This window comes from Bos taurus, chromosome 9, assembly GCF_002263795.3.
Source record: "Bos taurus isolate L1 Dominette 01449 registration number 42190680 breed Hereford chromosome 9, ARS-UCD2.0, whole genome shotgun sequence".
NCBI classification, from domain to species: domain Eukaryota; kingdom Metazoa; phylum Chordata; class Mammalia; order Artiodactyla; family Bovidae; genus Bos; species Bos taurus.
Window position 1 is genome coordinate 93,713,713 of NC_037336.1, and position 15,902 is coordinate 93,729,614.

The window sequence follows — 15,902 nt, forward strand, 5'->3', positions numbered from 1 at the left end:
AGGATGAGATGGCTGGATGGCATCACCGACTCAACGGACATGAGTTTGGGTAAACTCCGGGAGTTGGTGATCGACAGGGAGGCCTGGCGTGCTGTAGTCCAAGGGGTCGCAAAGAGTTGGACACGACTGAGCGACTGAACTGAACTGAACTAAATACTTTCTACATTGTACATAGTATTTTTCTTGCATAATATTCTTCCTCTGTTTCTACCTGGCTTCACAAAAAGTTCTGAAAGTCTGAACTGAACTGTTGTTGAACCCAGTCATCAAGTTGAATACAATGTTTTATCTGCTGAATATATGCAAAACCATCCGTCTCATGTGCCTTAAGTAGAGATATTTATATTAATATATTTTTTTCTCTGAATTCTGAAAACATGATTCTGTTTGTCCCATTTTATTTTGGAGCTCTGATGATACTTTTTCTAGGGGTTATATTTTCAGTCACTTGCTACTGTTAGGTTTCTCACTCATACGCTCAATTATATGACATTGAAGATTACTGTGTTTTACTTAGATGTTATTCTTCTTAGTATAAGAAATTTTTGCTTTTCTATAATCATCTTTTTGTGAGGTTCTCATCTCATCAGCTATTCTTTAGTATGTTTTTAATCATTGGCAATTTGGCTGTTAAAAAGAGAAAAGTTAATTGTATGATATATGGTTAATAGATAAACTTTCTAGGAGTCTTGGATCCTCATCCTGAGTTTATGTTGTGACATTTTGGGGTACCCTGAAGAGCTCTAACCAGCTCTGCTTTAGTGGCCCCCTTTGCACTGCCTGGTCTACATTCATTCTTCAGGTCCTAAGCATCTTCCTCCATCAGTTTCCAGAGCCCTAGTTTTAGCAGTCCCAGTGGTAAGCAGTGAGGTAAAATTAAACGATAAAATTGTGTGAGTGGAAGATGTCAATTAGGGTTGAATCTGCTTTACAGACAATACCATGACCTAGTATTTCTGATCCCATTCTGCAGTATTTAGTTCTAAGTTATCAAGACAAATATCTTTTATCCTGCTTCTCAGCCTTTAGGGCTCATTCAGCACCTAGTTCCAGGTCTCATCTCGGTTTGCAGAGTCAGTGATGTGGGAGCCTCGCCACTGCCACGGGCCTGCACTGTACAGAGCTCCTGTTGGTGGGAACCCCATTTGGGACCTCTGTGTCCAGCCGTGAGGTTCTGTCTCCTCTCACTCTGATGAGGGCTCAGAGGACAGTTTTCTCGTTTCTCTTCTCTCCTGTCATGATCTTTGGAGGCGCTGTCTGTCCTCAGTGTTGTAACTGGTAACAGTAACCTTGACTCTCTGACCTTTGTTTTCTATGTCTGTCAAATGGGAGTTTTAATATCTGCCTTAGAGGGTATTATGGTAAAGTTACAGGATCTTAAAGATTGTTTGTTTAGCTTAAAACTGTTACAAAAAGTAAGTTATTGGAGAAGGAAATGGCATCCCACTCTAGTATTCTTGCCTGGGAAATCCCACGGACAGAGGAGCATGACAGGCTACAGTCCATGGGGTCGCAAAAGAGTCGGACACAACTTAGCGACTAAACAACAACAAATACAAACATATACTATACCAGTACTCAGTGTTCACTGCTAGGCCAAATAATATACTTTGGTTGCACTTCCTTCTGGTATGGTACCTCTTGTTTTTCTAGAGTTAATAAACAAATGACTGTTTCAAAAAAAGGTAGTAAGTTATAACATTAGGACTCATTTCTGCCAACATAACTTCAAAGGGATTTATTTTCATCATACCAGATAAAAATACACATCACTCTTCTATTTAAAAGAGAATTTTTGCATTACCTAAAATATCAGAATTTCTTCCCACAAGGTTAGGTTACAGTTAGGTTACAGTTTGGATTGCTATTACATTAGAAGATCATATTTTGAAATTCAGATAGCCCTCCAATATTGATCTTTAAGTAGGAGGATCCAAAGCCTTTAGTTTTTAGTTTACTGAAGTGATCCTGTATGAATCGGGCATTCCATTCAGATGGTAGGTACATCACCACCTAGCATGCTTTTCCTGTGAGTCTTTGACGGGTTTGTTGGACTAGGTGCTGACAGCTTAAAGGAAAGCTGTAAGACAGTTTAATGAAAGGTACAAACTTTTTAGCGATAGAGTAGATCCTATGGATTTAACTTACAAGAGACCTCATTAAAGTCTTCTAATAACAAGTGGCCGTGCTCTGAATTTGGGGTGTTCTCTAGAAAAACTCTGAAAGGTTAACCGGGTTAAGATTTTCAAATAGTGTTTTGAATAGGTATTTGTCCAAATATGTGTTACTCCATCAATGCATGCTATTTCTTTCCTCCTTAGGACCTGTCTGGCTCCATTGATGACCTCCCCACGGGAACGGAAGCAACTTTGAGCTCAGCAGTCAGTGCATCTGGGTCCACGAGCAGCCAAGGAGATCAGAGCAACCCAGCTCAGTCACCTTTCTCTCCGCATGCATCTCCCCATCTCTCCAGCATCCCTGGGGGCCCATCGCCTTCTCCTGTCGGCTCTCCTGTAGGAAGTAACCAGTCACGATCTGGCCCAATTTCTCCTGCCAGTATTCCAGGTATTCATTTCTTAATAATTACTATTTTACTCTGTAATAAATACAGACCTAGTTTTCATCAATAAAAACATACATACCATTATTATTATGTTTTTACTGTTTAAAAACCTAATGATGGGACCATGATTAGAAGTTAGGAGTATAACTGCATACAAGCATCCTAGTTCCTAAGTATACTCAACTAAAGCATACAAGCATCCTAGTTCCTAAGTATACTCAACTAATGAATATAAACACTGATTTAGTAAAATCACCTGTTACTTTCAGTTTGCATGTTTACCTTAACTTACACCAAAAAATTACTTATTCTCTTAGGATATGTTTCGTAGTGATTTTGTTAAATAAGATCCTCTGTTGATAAGGTGAGATTACTGTGGAAGTTATTTTCTACAGTATTTTTAATGTTCATGCTTATCACTGTTTTAATTTGCCAGCATACGTTCACGGCCTTGTTACTTATACAAACTCTTACCTTTTAGTTTTGATAGAAGAAGTTCATGTTCCATTAACCTCTTGCATTAGCTGTTTCCGTACTCATACTCTTGTAAATCTTTTGCTTCCTTTATCATATACTTGGGGTTATTTATTTGTTTGTTTATTTGTCAGTTGCCCCATCCTATTCCAGCTTTCTTTCTTATATCAACCAGCTTTCCTTTATCCATCAAATAGATGTAAATTTTTTTCTGTGTAACTTTTGCTAGCATGATGTAGGTGGCTGCCAGAAAATACTTTTTACTCATCTGTCAGAATTACTATTGAATTGCTGATAAATTTTCTGATAGTTTATTCTGTTATCTTAAAAACATGGATAGTAATTTTTACCCCATCTTATTATTTTGCTCTTTTTATTTTTAAATAAAAGTTTTGTATATGTATATAAACATATAAGAACATATGAAAAATGCTAATTATGAAACAACTATCGAATGAGTACTCGTGGCTCACCATCCAATTTAAGAGCTGGAGTTGTTGTTTTTACCTGTGTGTTCCTTCCTGTCTTCAGCTCTATACCTCTCCTCTGCCTCAGATATCCTCTGAATGTATTTTAAATCATTCTTTGTGGATTATTTTGGGTTCTAAAAGAGTATAAATGAAGTATATATTGTTATTTTCATTTAGTTTTGAGTTTTATAGAAATGTATTACATTAAAAATGACTATATAATTTATCAGCCACGTTGAGAGACTTGAGCCTATAAGGGTTGCTAATAATAATTGCAGTAGAACATATATAAACCAGGAAGATTCTGGGCAAATCATGAAGTATAGTTACATATGTAAAACTATATGTGGTCCTTTTCCACTTAGCTTTTTTGACTAAATGTTATGTTCCCAAGATGCATATTTTGAATTACATATAATTTAATATATTTTTTGAAGGCATCTTAATTTTCTTTCAAAAATATTTGCTTGTCCTTATAATGGTTGTTTTAATAATAAAACCTGGATTTACCTGCTTTTAATTTTTTTAAAGCTATGAATACTCTATATTCCAGAATTCCTTAGACAATTTTTGGTATTGAGATGGTTTTTGAGGTCTTACCTGCCTAAACATTGGAAAGTTATATGTAAAATACTATATTTGTCAGTGAACTGACCCCATTTTTCTGAATTGCATCAGAAAGACTTTTCTTAGTAAACTAAATGAAAACTTTTCTGAGATACAAAAATATTTTAGTTTTTCATTTAAAATCCCTAATACGGGTAGTTCACAATCTGGTGGTTTTCATACATATATTTAGCATTCTAGTTGGGGATTTTGAAAGTTTTATTTCACTGTTTGGATTTTGATGCTGTATGGAACACACACAACCCAACAAAAGAGCTTGATTTGGAGGGCGTGATAGCACATGTTATAGTGGAAAGTGAAGTCGCTCAGTCGTGTCCGACTCTTTGTGACCCCATGCACTGTAGCTTACCAAGCTCCTCTGTCCATGGAATTTTCCAAGCAATAGTACTGGAGTGGATTGCCATTTCCTTCTCCAGAGGATCTTCCCGACCCAGGGATCGAACCCAGGTCTCCCGCATTGTAGACAGATGCTTTATCATCTGAGCCCCCAGGGAAGTCCTGAGTCTGGTACTCAGTCGTGTTTTGCATAGGATAAAGTTGTTCAGCGAACTGTGATTCTGATGACCTATTATTTATTGTTCAGTTGCTAAGTCATGTCTGACTTTTTGGGACCCCATGGACTGCAGCACTCCAGGCTTCCCTGTCCTCCAATATCTCCAGGAGTTTGCTCAAATTCATATCCATTGAGTCGGTGATGCCATCCAACCACCTCATTCTCTGCCACCCTCTTCTCCTTTTGCCTTATGAGGCCTATCCTTCACAGGACCTTCAGGGCAGGAGCTGATTGTGATTTTTCTCTGTTAACTTCTTGGAAAGTGGGTTTTCAATAGAAAACTTTTAGCTTTCTTGGAAACTATGTTTAAGTCTATTTGTTTTGTAAACTTGTGCCAGAAATTCTAACTGCTCAGGGCCAGGGCCTTCACTTCATCTCATCGTAGTGCAGCCTGTATTACTCTGCATGATGCTCGGTAAGACCATTCAGTGAAATTTAGTACAGGGATGAAATTACACAGCAAAAGTTCCACTTGTTTTCAGAGGCATGATATCCAGGTAAATCCAGAATTATCTTTGCTGAGTGTGAAGCTGTATAGTAATAGAATCATGTAAAACATGGAAAATAGAACATTTCTTTAATATTAGTGTCATTCTAAGAGGAATAACCACTTGCAAAATCTGGCAAGCAGTTTTGGCATCTATTTTCCTTTCTCTCAGATGGAATTATAAGTAACATTTGAGCTAGAGAAACTTTCTTAATCATCTGATCCCACCTCCTCGTTTTATTGCCACTTGGCAAGCTGCTAAGCCTCCTTGTGCCTCAGTTTCTGTGTCTATAAAGATAATAACCACATCTCACAGGGTTACTATAAAGATGAAATGTGTTAATGTATATAAAGCAAGCTTGCAGTAACCATTCAGTGCATGTTAATTGTTGTTGTGATTACGGTTATTGTTGTTATTCAAAATGAGATGTAGAGACTTGTCCATGATCATTACTCTCCAGAGTAGCACAGGGGGTTTGGGCTACAAGTCTGAATCTTACACCAGTGGTTTTCTTGTACCATTCAGAGGACATGTATATAAAGCTCCCAGTGATGACTTGCTGAGTTTACTGAGATTATTCAGTAGGACCGCTAGAACTAGCCATGAAAGCATAATGTTTCACAAAGTTGAATCCATTTTTCTCCTAACTTGAAAAAAAACAACAGGTAGGTCAGTGGTTGCTCTTCTGAGAGGTTGAGTCTGAGAAAGTTAAGAGGAGACAGAAGACAAGCATTTTTTTAAAACCCTTGCTGCACTCAAGATTGTTGGCAAATCGATTTCTGTGTGATGTGATGGGCAGGCAGTCTAGCATAAAATTTATCAATAGATGAGCAGATCAGAATCCTGGGTTATTTCTTACACTTTCTGCATATATTTAGACAACATCAGTCCCACCCTCTCCCTGTTCCTAGCCAGGGCTGCCACACTCACTTGAGCAAGTTGCTTGTTGGACCAGGGATGTGGACCAGAGGAGTAAGTGGCAGTGAAATACGGCAGCTCTCTGGGGAGACAGGGCGCCCTTTTGTGATTCACACAGAGGGGCCCCAGAACTGTCAGCACTCTCGTCCTGGGCTCTTGGTAGTCATCCTTGAGGCCCGAGTCCACATGTCACCTGTTTCTCTACTCTGTTCCGTAGCCACACCCAGGGACATTCAAACATGCATTTTTAACAGATGCTCATCAGAAAACTTTATGTGGTGTTATTTTATGGGGATTTGTTAAAAATCATGCCATATTTTATTGGGGGAAAAAAAACGTGGTCTTCCCCTCCCTTTAGTCTATCTGCCCTTCTTTTAAAAATTTTTTTAAAATATACTTTTGTGAACTATGTCATAAATAATAAAACCACACTTTAGAGATAATATAAAGTTGATCATTTGGGGTTTATATTTAACTAAATCCAGGCATGCTTCCTTAGAGAATAAATGAGCCCTTCAGAGCTGATTTAGTAGTCTCACCTCCTTTCCCCATCTCTAGCCCTGATGTTAAGTTTTGTTGGTCTGTACATTAGTCTGGAGGGCTGCAGTCCTTGGGGTCACAAAGAGCTGGACACAACTGAGAGACAGCACACACACACACGTTAGATTCTAAGATAATTTCTAGTCTGTCTACATTTGCTTCTGAGTCTGAACCAATGAAACAAAAATGTCCGACAGAGATTACATGGTTTCTCACCCTGGGCATGATCCTCAGATTGCTTTTTGAAAACATCTGTTTGGAATTTCCCTGTATTTTTCTGTCTGTAGCCGTTTGCTTTCTTTTCTCCCTCACCCTTCTTCCCATTCCCAGCACTGACTGGTTTTCCCTGAGCCTACTTCTCTCCCATTAACTCCTGCTGTATCTTGCTGCCTCCTCTCCATGTGTCACAGATTGGCTCTTTCAATCATTGTCTCTCCAGCAAGTCATTATTAAAATGCACAGCTGTTGTGTATCTGATTGCTGGGGTGAGGTAAAGCCAGCATGTTATGGGAAGAGTCTTCCTAGCATGGCTCTCCCTGGGTTTGTTGAAGAAGAGCAGTCATTTTTTTCCATCTCTGCTCTGGTAAATGAAATCGACAGCTAATGATAAGTATCACAGAGGTGGATAAACAAAAGCCCAGGAAAGCACCCCGAATGGCTGACTGTGTTTCTTGCCTGTTAAACCGTTTCTCCGCCCACTGCACGTTCGCCCTCCTGTCATGCTGCCTCGCGAACATTGTGAGTGTCATGGGAACAAGTACTGTGATGCGCTGGCACGACATCGGCCCTGGCATATCCCTAACTCAGTGGGGCTTTCCCTTCCTGCATTCTTTTGAAAAGCAGGATGGAGATTTTCTGTGCTGAGTAGCCACATGGATTCTCTCCCTTTGTCTGCACATTACTGGGCTCCAGCATCACAGCTGTCTATGGTTAGGGGGGAAAGGATTCAGCTTGGTGGTCTAATTTAAACAAGCGTTTGAAAATAGAAATGTATATTTTATATGTTCATTCAGTGCCATTAAACATTTTCTAGGTTTTTACTTAGTGTTTCATTTCTCATTCCTCTTCTGATTGATGTTTTTATATTTAGAAAAAGAAATTTCCCCATCTTTCTAATTGTTAGTATGTGTGTATGTACACATTTAAATAAAGTAAATCTAACCTAGGGTGCAGTTGATTCTGAAATGTATGATAGTAAACATTTTGTTTTCCTTCTAATAAATGATCCCATTGCATTGCTTCCTGGGTTACAGCCAGGAATCAAGTTATGTACCTCATTTAAGGAGAATAAACTGTTGGGTCTCGAATGTATTGTGTAGTTCTTACACTGGGCCTGATTCGTCCTAACACAGTGTATTGTGTAGGTCTTACACCAGGCCTAATTCGTCCTAACACATAGTGGAAGCTGACGCAGCACAACATCAGAATGCATTGCTGTTGCCAAAAGATTTAGTGAATGTTAATTTCACTTGTCTTGCCTCCAGAGCCAACCATTACAGTTTACTAACAAAGCAAAAATGTAAATAAGCCGAACTTTTTTATTTTATTGGACAAAGGCTTTTGTCAGCTTTTTTCTCCATGTGCTGTAAGCAGCAACAGTGTTTAAATATTAAGAACGGTGAACATCAGTGGGGGACGGTGATAGGCAGGCAGATATTAACTGTTCATAGCCTGATAGACATTTTTGTCTATAGAAACTTTAAATGTTCAGACTGTTGAGGAGAGTTCATTGGTTTTATTATTAAAGATCTAAGGATAAAAACTGTAAATTCCTGAACATATTTCCTGCCCCCTCCCCACTTTTTCTTTTTAAGGGTTTGTACCAAATCCAGTTTTAGGTAGAGTTAATCACTTTCTTCTGACAGCAGAGGGCTATTGGTGATAATAAACTAGGACCAAAGATAAAAAAGTAGGTATTCTCATTAATGTCATGATAAAGAGACATTTGTTTCAAACCATTCTTTTTCTGGCATAGTATTAGATGTTTGTTATGAGAAGACCAATCAAAGTCAACATTTTCCTAGCTGTCATAGACAGAAACAAAATAAAATTTCATCAAATATGAACGTAAAACCCCCTCCCTTTAAGTTGTATGTCCATTGCTCTTTGCCGTGTCTCACCTCCCACCTCGTCCTTCCTCAGATTGACTACTGGCCGGAAGAGAGCATGAGGCCATGGGTCAGAGTATCCTCAGTGCTGAGCGGCTGGAAAGGAGGAAGGAGGGCAAGGGGAGAGTCGTCTTTCATCAGTCTCTCAAGCTTGCTCTGATCTTTTTCCATTCGTGGCGCACCACCTCACCCCCCGCCCCTCTCCCGGTTTCCTCCCTTTGCAACCAGCTGGAGCCTTTCCCTCCTGAGCTTCTCTGCACAGGCACCTCCCCGGGCGGAGCTACTCTGTCCTTCTTTCCTTACAGAGACTCATACCTGCCAAATAAGTGGCTGTCCTTTGAAAAGGATCACGGGTTTTAAGAGCCTGCAGAAATGGCTTTGCCAGAGATCGCCCTTCCGCTCTCATAAAGCACCAGTTACTTTATGGTTAAGCCTGATTCTTTGAAGCTTTATCATGTCAGTTCCTGGATGGTGAGCGATGCATCTAGTGTACCAGCTACCAATAATGAATTTGTGCCCCTCAGGAAAATCTCAGACGCTGAAAGAATGAATTCCGAAGAAGGTGGCACATAGTAGATTAAATATGGAAGATAACTCTGGGCAGCGTTAAGGTATATTTAGAGTTCTTCTGTATAAGTATTCACCCGCTTTACTCTCTGCCTCAAAAATGAGAGCTAAGTAGATTTCTGTAGGAGCTGATATAGTTGCAGATACAAACAAGAAGATACTCTGGTCAAAAAAAAAAAAAAAACAACTAATTTTCTTGCTTAATTTGACATTCAGACAACCAGATTCTGGAAGGATGCTATAATGGGAAAGAGAAAAATGAATTGCAGTTAGGAGTTAGTCATAGGCTGGAGTGAACAGGAAGGATTTTAGTAAGAGGAAATGATAGTTCCTGGTCTAATTTATCAAGATTAGTACCTGTGAAATGAACACCGGAGGATGCAAATCAGTGTCTCTCTTTTTTAATCCATTCCCCTTGGATTTTAGAACTCTTAGGGCTCAAGCCCAACCCATTCTAAACAAGTAATTTTTATACTTTTTAATTTATCCTTGTTTAATAAAACTCAGGGTAAAGTTATGAGTTAATTTCTAAAAGTGCTTCTAAACTAGTTTCCTTTCAAGATAATATTAGAATCGCTAAAAATTTTTATTGAAAGTCTGCACAGTCACCCTACCTGGTAATATTATTTTGAAACATCCATCAAGTGTTCCTTTTTGGCTTCTCGTTAAGTGGAAATCCTGCAACAGCTTGTTGCGGGAAGATGCATGCTGCTTATTGGCAAGCTGTGCAGAGAAAAAAAAATTCTTAAGCACAAAATGCCATTGATATATCCATGTTTTTAATCTGTGGCAGCCCAGAAAACATCGATTCAGCAGTTCTACACACCAAAGAGAACTTCAGCCAGTATTTTTTTTCCCTTACAAAGTAAAATATTTGTGTTATACAAAACAGTAATTTCAGATCCTTTCCAAATTATGTTTAGTAACGCTTAAGAAAGCAACAATGTATTTTGTCTTTTAGAGAGCTGCAGTGGCAAGGTTACTGGTTATTAGAGCCTCCCCCTTTAAGATACTAATTTAGAATGCAGCCAGGATCCTGGCTGTACCTAGGTCTCCTGCTGTTTCTAAAGGGCAGGTTCCCCGTTGCTGACCAGCAGCCAGGTCCTTGCATTGGAAGCAGCTGCTCTAGCGTTCTTAGCTACTCTGCCCTTTAGAGGTCGCTCCTGACCCAAGTCAGGTATTCTGATCATTGGGTAATGAGTTTTTTCTCCTCCTTTCCAAAAGCAGAAATCGTTCCAGTTCTTCCATCTGAACAAATTTCAAAGTAAGCCTTTTATCCTCCTCTCACATTTAGAAATGAGAACAGTGGGATTTTCTCAAAATACACAGTCCCACTTGGTTTTGCTCCCCACTCTTAGTTAAAATTAAGTCATGCAGTTCAGTTTAAACTCTCCTCTCATTTTCCATTTCCTTTCTTTGATCTTCCGCGTATGAAAATACAGGAAAGCCTGTGTCACCAGGGTGCTGTTTTGTGCCTCATCCAGCTCTGTAAGCTCAGCGGTGACGAAAGTGCTGACGTACTAGATCCAGCAGTCCACTCCCACTTCTCCCCTATTTTTTGGTTTTTTTTTTTTTTTTTTGCTTTATTCACTGAAGAAGCACTTCAAAGCCTTGTTTGCCATTTATTTTCATTTCTTGAGCTGAGTAGACTGATACTGCTCTCATCTTCTGCTTAACTGACTGACTGCTGTTGCTTCTTGAACCAGCAGTGCACTGCCAGTGTTAACGCTATTGGCATCGACCTGTTGTACTCTCTTCATCACTGGGAATGAGGAATCGGAAAGGAGGGGCACAAAAGTTTTTAGGAACTAGTTTTAGCCTAAAAGTAGAAGTTTCAAAAGTTAGTTTACTACATTTTGGAAAATGGTGATAAAGTGAATAGTTCTTCCAGTCAAAATGTTTCTGAAGTTGATTTCCACTAACTTTTTATGTGTTACTCTACTTTCTAAAGGGAAAAAAAAATGGTAGTTGTGAAAGGAACAAAACTGTTTTACATGGAGTGTCATGTTTATTTCCCTATCTTCTGATAACCCTGGAGCCAAGATTATTATGATGTGTTGATTGATTATAGCCGTTAAGTCTCTTACTAATCAGTTTCATCACTTACTCTCAATTCACACTTAACACCTTTGATTTCTCTTCCATAACAGGGTGATATGGGTTGTCATTGACTAATGAAGAACAGAATTGGTTTCGGCAAGAGACAAACGGAATGCCGACACCAGTCCTAAAATGCATTAATCTTTAATAATCCACATCTGCGTGTTTATAAATGATATAACCAGAGATTGTTAATGTTGATACTCTCTTTTCCAAACAGAAAGTGACATAAGAGTTTGTACTTGCAAACTACGTTAAATGCGTATAGCTGAATGCCAAGAACGTGACCTTGCTGAGGATGCCAAATGTATTAATTCATTTAATTTTTTTTTTTTTTTTTTGCTAGTAGCATGTTGCACTTTTGCTGTTGGGAGAATTAGATGATGTTCTGAGGAGAGCCCACTAGCCAACTGCTCATTTTCTTCTTTTAGTCATTAATTCATAAAGTGCTCGATGCAGCTTGCTGTGGGCATGTTTCTAGAATTGAAGGAATAAAGCCATTATAAATAGTGCTGCGATGAACATTGGGGTACACGTGTCTCTTTCAATTCTGGTTTCCTTGGTGTGTATGCCCAGCAGTGGGATTGCTGGGTCTTATGGCAGTTCTATTTCAGATTGCTTCTTTAGATGGCAATAATTAGGGACCGTGTCTCTAAGAAATTAATATTCGAACAAGAGGCTCAGTGAATGAAGGTCAAAAGCAAGTCTAGGAGTGAAGTATCCAGGCAGAGCAAAGAGCGAGTACGAAGGCCCTAAACAGGGGTGTGTTTGAGTGCCGGGCAGGGGACCCAGAAGGAAGTCTTTGGGGCTGAAGCATAGTGGGGAAGGAGAGATGGAACAGAATGATAGGTGGTTAGATTAGAGGGCAACCCAAGACCAGCTGGAGAAGGCAGTGGCACCCCACTCCAGTACTTTTGCCTAGAAGATCCCATGGACGGAGGAGCCTGGAAGGCTGCAGTCCATGGAGTCGCTGGAGTCGGACACGACTGAGCGACTTCACTTTTACTTTTCACTTTCATGCATTGGAGAAGGAAATGGCAACCCACTCCAGTGTTCTTGCCTGGAGAATCCCAGGGACGGGGAGGCCTGGTGGGTTGCCGTCTATGGGGTCGCACAGAGTCGGTCACGACTGAAGTGACTTAGCAGCAAGACCAGCTTCTATAGGGTTTTGTAGGTTATGATTGGAATTGAGGAATTTAAGAGTGATGGTGGAGAAGGCAGAGAATGGCAATGATCCAGGACAAACTGTAAAAGGGTCATTGTGGCTGCTGAGTGGACTACAGAGGGGCAGGGCAGAAACAGCGGGACCCATTAGGGGGTTGTTGCAGTAGCCAGGGGGAGGGTGGGGGCTTGATCATGGCTAGATGTGTGGGTAGCAGTAGTGGGGACAGGATGTTTTTGGCCTGAGAGATTGGTGGTAAACAGTGGTTCTGTCCAGTGGAAGACAAAAGAAGGAGTAAATTTTTGAAAGAGAAATCTGGAGTTTGGTTTTTATGATGTAACATTTGAGAAGCCTGTATGGCATCCAGAAGGCGACTTTTGAATAGGCAGCTGGTTATACGAAGACTCTGGATTCCGAGTAGAGATCTAGGCTGGAGAAGAAAGCCTATGAGTCATTAGGGATCTAGATGCTGTCACCCAGGACTCCTGTCCTGCACCACAGTCGCTTGGAGGGCCAGTGAGAGCACAGATGGCTAGACCCCACACCCAGTTTCTGACTCAGTAGGTTTGGGTGAAGCTGGAAAATTTGCGTTTCCGGCAAGTTCCTAGCTGAAGCTGAAGTTGCCATCTGAGAGCTCCTGATCTGGGGAATGAGTGAGGTCAGTGGTTCTCAACTCTGGGTACGTGAAACGTCCTGGGCCGGACCCCAGAGATGCCAGCTTAATGGGTCTGAATGGAATACTCTGTGGTAAGCTGTCCAGGTGATTATTATGTGTAGCCAGGGCTGGAAGTACTGAGAGAAGAATTCTGAGGACTGAACCCTAGGGCTCTCCAAAATGTAAGAGACCATGAAGAGGAAAAAGAACAGCCAGTGAATGAAAGGGAAAATAGGGAGAGTCTGGTGCTGTAAAAGTGGTGCAGAGAAAGATTTTGTGGAATGTGAAAGGGACCACTTGTATCCATTTCAGCTAACACTTCCCTTGACTTTTGAATAGGCAGGGCATGTTTTAAAAGGAAACTAGTACTCCCAGTTATGATCATGTATGTATGGGTCATAGAAAAGCTTAGTGATAAATAGCTCATTTGTTATGGGGCAGCATATTACCTTTTTTTAAAAAAACTTTCTATAGCTAGGTTCTAATTCAATTGAAATTGTAATGTCATGAGAAAAAATCTTTATGATAAAATAATTGTTATAGTCTCAGGCCTAATTCAGTTAGTAATAGAATCCCTTATTTTCACAGTTGTTTCTTTAAGTCTGTTTCACACAAAATCCAAGAATCACGTTATTTAAATTCTACTTGCAAAAAAGGAAAAAACATGTATTTTTAAGAGAGTTGAACCCCAGTGCATAGTTTTTTGTTTGTTTAATGTTGCATGTTACTTTTTCTGGAAGTGGACAGAGTAAACTAGTTTAGTATTCCCTGTTTCTACTAAGAGTGGCTTTGGGTCAGATCTTTCCTCCTTCAGAACTGAATTCCTTTTGCCTGGATCCATCCTGCCCGTTACCAACTGTCAAACTCCTACTTAGCTTTCAAGACGCAACTCCATTGTCTTTTCTTTTGCAAGGTCATACCGATTCCTCCATACCAAAAGAGAGTCCTACTGTCTATCCTGTTGTTCAGGGTCCTCTAGCTAGCCCAGGAGCCTCTTGAAGGCAGTGATCATTGCTTCCTTTTTACCCTCAGTGCCAAGAACAGTGCTTGACAACTAAAAGGCACTCCAGAAATGTTGGCCCAATTAAAGAGTTCATAATTCTCTTAGAATAAACAAGTATTCAAGAAAAGAAAATACTGAAATTTATAACTTACATGGCCTTTCATCCTATGGCTGGAAGCCATCTTTCTGCATCTGTGTTTCACAGTTTATGTGCTAAGTTGTTTCAGTCGTATCTGACTCTTTGCAACTCTATGGACTGTAGCCTGCCAGTCTCCCCTGTCCATGGGATTTTCCAGGCAAGAATACTGGAGGGCAAAAATGCCCTCCTCCAGGGGATCTTTCCAACCCAGGGGTTGAACCCACATCCCTTATGTCTCCTGATTTGGCAGGGGAATTCTTTACCATAAGTGCCACCTGGGAAGCCCACAGTTCACAGTTCATGGGATCATTCTATTTGCCTTCCCTCTGGGAAGAGATTCCACTGTGATAAGATTATTCTGTTTTCTTCCTCTCCAAAACAGAACCTGAAATAGTGGTCCCAAAATCTGTCAGTTTAAACCAGACCTCTTCATATGTAGACCCTGCCTGATTCTAATCCATCATGTACAGAAATTGTGTCACATAAGTACATAGCAACATTCTGGGCTTGTGTATTGTCCAGTTTTTTTCATTATCTCATCTTTTTTTAATAAATATCTGTTGTTAGTAACTAACCATATCTTCAAAGAAAATGGCCAATTAGAAACATATTGACTCTTGGGAGGGTTTTGTCATTACCCAAATAGTATTCTCGTTTCCAAGTATCCATGGTCAGCACTGGCTAGGTAAACATGAAATGTTAGCTAAGGGCTGGAATTTATGTTTCAGCAATACACAAATACTAGGCTCCAGATATGTGAAAGTGACAAGCCGAGGTAGGTAAGAAACACGTATTCATGAAAAAGAAGGATACTTGCTGAACGTTTATTTAAAATCTGAAATAAAAGAGGAGATAAAAAACACATGAGGATGTGATCCAGAACGTCCTCCTTCCTGTTTGTGCTGCAGCAGTTAATATCCTGCTCTCTCGGAGTGGCCCCTGTATCAGAGGCGCTGCTGACCTGGGCTCACCCACCAGGCCCCTCTGCAGGTGCCTCTAGAGTGGTGCTTTGCCCATAGCCTCGTCATCCTTTGTTCCTAGGAGGCATACTCCTGAGCTCATCACCGCTGCCCACCCCGCCCCACCGGCTACCCCAGTACCTTTAAGTAAAAATAATAGAGGGTTGGTTGTGCTGCTTAGAACATAGAGATTTCAGTCAGAAGCCTTGGGTTTCTTTTTAAACTTTTTCAGCAGATTACAGTGCTTTCACTTTTGCTGTTACAAGTTGTTTTATACCAAGGAAGTTTTATCATGACAGTAAGCTCTCATTATTAAGTGTAATTATAAACGCAGTGAATTTTTAAACACTTTGAGAAAATAGTGTTTTATTTTAGTACATGCATTAATTATACACCTATATAGAAAATACGTAGAAACCATGTCACCTGCAATGCCAGTATTTTTACTGTCAGTCCCAAATTTATATATACTATGCCATTTTCCTAAAATCCCAGTAAACTCCCAGACTGTATATCTTTTCCTACTTTCTTTCATCCAGAAGTAGCACAGAAATGCCTGTGGACTGACCATGTGTC

General features: G+C 40.1%; 1 protein-coding gene across 9 annotated transcripts in view; it reads left to right on the plus strand.

The window, feature by feature from the left end:
• ARID1B (AT-rich interaction domain 1B) overlaps positions 1 to 15,902 on the plus strand; it is a 440,470-nt gene that overhangs the window by 308,729 nt on the left and 115,839 nt on the right. For all 9 annotated transcript variants that reach the window (XM_024997101.2, XM_024997106.2, XM_024997102.2 and 6 more), the window contains one exon: positions 2,322 to 2,565. In XM_024997101.2, coding sequence (XP_024852869.2) covers positions 2,322 to 2,565 — 244 coding nt within the window. The remainder of the gene's footprint in view (positions 1 to 2,321; positions 2,566 to 15,902) is intronic.